Below are 5973 nucleotides of genomic sequence, written 5' to 3' on the forward strand. Positions count from 1 at the left end.
TCTACTGACAGTCTCCTTAGGACTCTGGTGTTTAAGAGCCTGTTTTCCTTATGTTTTCTCCTAGAGGTCAATGAATCAGTGTATTTAAAATAATAGGATTGAGTTCCTACTTCTGTGAAAAAGATGTCTAGAAGACAGATCTGTCTGAAGAGCCTTATCACTGACAATGTAAAACAGAGATCTCGTTGCTTTTCCTCTACATGTAAAACAGAAACCCACTCAGATTTATTTTGCTTTAAATGCCACAGTATTTTTCTAGACATTGAATCTGAAAAGATCTCTGTTCAGATTTGTAAATAGTGATTGGTCACAGATTCATTCTGACATATATAGATCATAGAATCATAGAATTTAGGGGTTGGAATGGACCCTAGAGATCATCCAGCCCCAACCCCTGCCCTGGGCAGGGACACCTCCCACCAGAGCAGGTTGCTCAAGGCTCATCCAACCTGGCTGTGAACACTGCCAGGGTTGGGGCAGCCACAGCCTCCCTGGGCACCCTGGGACAGTGTCTCAACACCAGAACAGGAAAAATCTTTTTTCTCACATCCAACCTAGACTTTCCCTCCTTCAGTCTGAACCCATTTCCCCTTGTCCTGTCACTGCAGCTCCTAACAAAGAGTTCCTCTCCAGCTCCTTGTAGCCCCTTCAGATATTGAAAAGTTGTTCTGATATCTCCACACAACCTTCTCTTCTCCGGGCTGAACAGCCCCAACTCCCTCAGCCTGTGCTCATAGGGGAGATGCTCCAGTGCTCTGAGCAACTTTGTGGCCTCCTCTGGACTTGCTCTAACAGTTCCATGTCCTTACAGATGAAACTATACATCAGAGCATGCAGGTTTCAAGATCAGAAGCAAACACGACAATATCTGCCCCATGGTGCTAGGTTTAGAGAGAGAAAAGTGGTGAGGGCAGAAATTTTGTGCTCTGACAAAGAGAATATACAGTATTGAAGGAGAAAAATACTGGAAGCTTCATAATTTGTATGATTTGGCATAGCCAGAAACTTTTACAAATGAGTTATTTAATAGTGTGCACATTTAGAAGGATGAAATAGGCAGTGGAGCATGCTGAGACTACAGATTGTGAATAAACTAAGTAATTTACATTCTGAAAATGCTGGGATTTGGTTTCTAGCCGATAAAATGAATCATCAAGAAATTCATATTCAAAATCTGTTGTGAATGTGTTGGAGCTTTTTTGTACTTTCACCAGTAAATATGGCAAGAGTGTTAATAGTCTAATGGTTACAATCTGAATTTTTCCTAGCAATTCATTTATTCTCATATTCCAAAGGAAATTTGGATTTCGGTTTTAGAATTACAGCAATTAGGTTCATTGGTAGAGGTTTATTGCTGTAGTATGAAATGAAGCAATTGAGTGATGGCTGAATTGTTTGAGATGGTATTAGAGAACAACATAAGCTAGATGACCTAGTAAGAGTTTATAATTTATGTCTAACAAACAACAGCAGAAAGTTTAGTGGGTGCTTTTAAAAGATCACAGAACTGCATTGCTTTGGGATAATCACTTCTTCTGGGTTCCTGTCCTTTCTTCATAGCCAGAGTGTAATGAATTAGAAACCTGAATGGCACAACTGAGGAGTAATCTTAGCAGAGAGAAGAAATAAAATTAGCATTACTACATTCAGGCTTTGGTTCCTGAACCTGTTTAATTGGAGGGACTGTGCAGCTTAACTGGCGTTTAATCAGTTTTATTATTTGATTTAACTTGCTGTTGGTGAAGAGAATCACCCATAGAAACTCCTGGCAGGAAGCAGCAGTGATTGCCATTAAACCTTCAATGACCCTGAAATAGTCACAGTGCTACTTGATGGAAAATGCTGTTTTCCCATCTTCTTTTGCAGTTGGTAATTTCATAGCTGAATGATAAGGGTGCAATTTGATGATACAGTGCTCTTGGAATACAAATCAGTGCAGATATCTTGAGAAACTGTGTTTATTTGCTAGTTCTGAGATGATTAGCAGCACAAGGAGCTGCATTCCCTCAAAACCTGCTCTGCTTTCTTTAACAGGCGCCTAAACCTAGTTGTTTGGAGAGCACTGCCTCAGGAGGAAAGAGACAAGTAAGCTACCACTTTTGGTTTTCTAGCTTACCTCTGAAGGGCTGGTCATAGATATTTGATAGTCTTTTATCATTATTTCTGTAACCAACTGCTTTAATTTCCAGCTATTTCATAATTATACTTTGCTTTCAGAAATGTATATGTGATATGGAGTAATGGTAAATTCTGGACCTCGTTCTTGTGGTGCTGGTTGTTTTTAAAGGAAAGGACTTGCATTCCATTGGAATGCTGCTGATCTATTCTTAACAGTGTCAAGTGGCAGAGCCTTGGGAGGGCAGCATGTCATTGCCTTTGGCATGGAAGTAAATCTTCTCTCATCTGTCAAAGAGCACTCCAGTGGCTGTTTTGTAAAGGTGTAATAGGAACCTTAACAGCATGTCCTGGAGCTGTGTATCACACTGGAGCTTTGTATCACTTTAACTAGCCTATTTCTGTGGATCCATTTAGGGAACTAGTGCCTGTATAAACAGGGCTGACATTGGTTAAGTTAGCATCTGTTTATATCAGAGAATAAAGTGAAGATCATAGAATCATGGAATCATAGAATTTAGGGGTTGGAATAGACCTTACAGATAATTTGTCCTACCCCCCCTACCATGGGCAGGGACATCTCCTAGATCAGGTTGCTCAAGGCTCATCCAACCTGGCTGTGAACACTGCCAGGGTTGGGGCAGCCACAGCCTCCCTGGGCAACCTGGGACAGGGTCTCACCACCAGAACAGGAAAAAACATTTTTTCTCACATTCAACCTAGAGTTTCCCTCCTTCAGTCTGAACCCATTTCCCCTTGTCCTGTCACTGCAGTTCCTGACACAGAGTCCCTCTCTGGCTCCTTGTAGGCCCTTCAGATACTGAGAAGTTGCTCTGAGGTCTCCACACAACCTTCTCCTCTCCAGGCTGAACAGCCCCAATGAAAACTGAATGGGCCTGAAATACTCCTAGGCAGAAAAATGGGAATGAAAACTAGAATGCTCTTTAGAAAACTTAAGCTAATGAATGAAAAACAACCCACAGTTCTATCATTACTAAGGAGAACTATAACCACATTCTGGTGCAGAGAGGAAATGAGGACTAGTAAACAAAAGAACAGTGTATAAAGTTAAAAAAGAAAAGGAAGGAGGTGTCTGTTGATAGACAATGAGTTGTAGAGTATAGAAATTTGATCTATTCCTCTTCTGAGTTTACAATTTGAATGATCAGGGGCACAAAAGAGCTGCTTTTAGAGGACTAAAAACAAGTATGTTGCTGCCAATTGAAGATGCAACTAATTCTGCCTGTTCTGGAGTTTGGAAGGTTCAGTTTGTTGTCATTTTCTCTGTTAATAAGTTGACTATCCATTTCACCTTTTGGTGTGTAAGTGTGGGTTCAAACTGGCTGTTTAGTCCAGTGGACACTGACATCATCTGAATCACAAATGGAAGCAAAACACCTGATCCCTGTGTGAAATGGAGCAGTACAGGACTGGCAGAGCAATAAACAGCAGGAGATTGTCTCTTTTTATGTGATCAGTCAAGACTGATGTGACAAATCTGGACTTGGTGGGTGTCTAGTGCCATTTTAGGTTGTCTAGGTGCTAACCACGCTACCTGCTGCTCCAGGAGGGCCAGGGATTTCCACAGTTTCTCAGCTGTGTCTGCAAATTCTTTGCTGATGCCTCACACATGACACCAGGCACCTATGCTCAGCCACTTGAATTGCTCTGTAGGTGTCTTTCTCTGAGATATGGTTGTGCCAGATGTGATTATTTGATTAAACACCAGAGTATCTGGGTGAAACACAAGGACCTGTGGCATACAGAAGATAGATTGGATGATTCTGATGCTTTATTCTGCCTTTAGGCTTTGTGATTCTATTTGTAAAATAATTATAGAATTCAAATTTTTCCTACCTGTGATTTTGTACCTACTCATTTTGTAAAAATACATTTTTTTTTAGATTTAAAGAGAATGGGCCAGTTCAATACATGCATCATAAAGAGGCTTTGCTGGAGGCTCTAGAGAATTTGGGATGGCCAATTTCCTATGAAGACATAAAACTGTTAGAAGATGAGATACTGACAGCATTAAGATATGCACAACAAGCCTCTGATCTTCAGGAAGCTGTCAAAAAGGAAATGGAGAAAAGCTCAGAATTGCACATAAGCAGCAATAAAAAGGTAATACTTTGGAAGGGAATTTTTTTCCTCCTTAGATATTCCTCTTCAGTATGTGCTTCTGGGACAGTTTTGTTCTACCATTATAGCTGATAAAGTAGATACAGGGCATGATGCTAAATAAAACAGACAGAGGAAAGAAGGCAGTTAAAAAGGGAGCAAGTTTCAATGACTTTTTTGAAGCACTGAGGAGGCAAAAGTTCTGAAGCTGAGAGAGCCACAGAAATTGAGCCTCTTAGAAATAAATCAAAGCAAAGTATCTTTATCCCCTCTGCAACAGCAGCAGGGAAGAGAAAGAACAGATACATTAAAGGCAATTTTGATATAAGCTTCGTGGTTAGGTTAATATCTGATAAGCAGAACTAAAAGATCTTGTAGTGTTGGAGTAATTCACTGTAATCTTCCATGGTATATTTCTTGTAAGAGAAAAGATGCAGAGAAGAGTTGGGATTCTCTCATTTCAAGTTTTGATGTCTAAAGGCTTCATCAAGCAGTGCTTCCCTGGGAGTGCTGCTGCCTCTGCAGAGCTGCTGGCTAGGTACTGTGATAATATTAAAATAATTAATTCATAAATAATAGTAAAATAAGCTCTCTAGAAAATCAACAAGAAAGAAAATCTTTCCTTAGACTTCTAAGCTCTAATAGGGGATAAGTAAAAACAAATTGAGAATTAATCATAAACCTCATCTATTGATTCCTTTTCTTGTTCATTGGTTTATGTCATTGGGTGAGGGAAAGTACTGTGTGGTCACTATGCTTTCTGTTAAGTAGGAAGCATAGACAAATAATCCTCAGAGTCCTTTTTTGCCTTGATGTGTGCATGTAAACATATATAAATACAGACACACACCCATCAGTTTGAAGAGGCAATGTAGGTGAAACTCAAATGGGCACAGCACAAACCTATTCTATGAAGGCTCAGCAGTGAATGAGAATGTACAACTGGAACTTGCAACTGTAAATTGTGTGTCCACATCCTCTGCTGACCAGAATATAACAAAAATATTTTGGTTTATTTGGCATTCCTCGACTGAGATATACCTTTGTCTTTCAACAAGAGCAACAAGAGTTTTTGCATCCTGTGATGTAGGTTATGAACCATAATTTGTGTTAAATGGGGTAGGATATATTATGATAGCACAGGTTATGTATGAAAATAAGTAATTATGGAAAGGATCATATTCAGTTTTCTGTAGTTTTTAAGGTTATTTTTTTCCATGAAGACTGTGCCTTTGAAAACGTTTTAATGTCTTCAAAAACCAGATAATCTCATTTCATTCTACATTAGTGTGAAAATATCACATTGCTATTGCAGCTGTTTTGATTATTGATTTACCTCTGCTGTACAATGTGCCAAAACAAGAGCAGCAGAAACGTGTTCATGTTTCATTCGTTGCCTGTGGTTTTACTGTTGCCTTGGGACAACCAATGGTGCTCTCAGACATGATGTGATTAACATTGTGCAATCACTTATCCTGAGTCAACCTGCTTTAGGAGTCTAATCAGAGCACCATGATCAGTAATTGCTAATCTGCAACTGAAAGGCTTTAAGAGTGAGAGGCAGAATTGCAGATGTAATTAGAATTCTGTTTATGGGGTAGAAAAATGGTGAAAGAAATATTAAAAAAAATAGGGAGCTTCTTAAAAATGCTCTTGGAGGTTTTGCCAACTGTGATGTCTGTCTACAAAATGGGTGTAAAGAAATAAACTGCCAGCTGAAATACTTTGCAGCAGGGA

The 5973-nt window shown here is 39.5% G+C and overlaps 1 protein-coding gene across 1 annotated transcript in view; it reads left to right on the top strand.

Annotated features, from left to right (window-relative positions):
- Positions 1-4239, top strand: part of VWA3B (von Willebrand factor A domain containing 3B) — a gene marked incomplete at its 3' end in the record, with an annotated part of 51473 nt that extends 47234 nt beyond the window's left edge. The window contains exons 21-22 of the mRNA XM_009081110.1: positions 2035-2085; positions 4020-4239. Coding sequence (XP_009079358.1) covers positions 2035-2085; positions 4020-4239 — 271 coding nt within the window. The remainder of the gene's footprint in view (positions 1-2034; positions 2086-4019) is intronic.
- Positions 4240-5973: the final 1734 nt, after the last annotated feature.

Source organism: Acanthisitta chloris, unplaced genomic scaffold (assembly GCF_000695815.1).
Source record: "Acanthisitta chloris isolate BGI_N310 unplaced genomic scaffold, ASM69581v1 scaffold5688, whole genome shotgun sequence".
Taxonomy (NCBI): Eukaryota; Metazoa; Chordata; class Aves; order Passeriformes; family Acanthisittidae; genus Acanthisitta; species Acanthisitta chloris.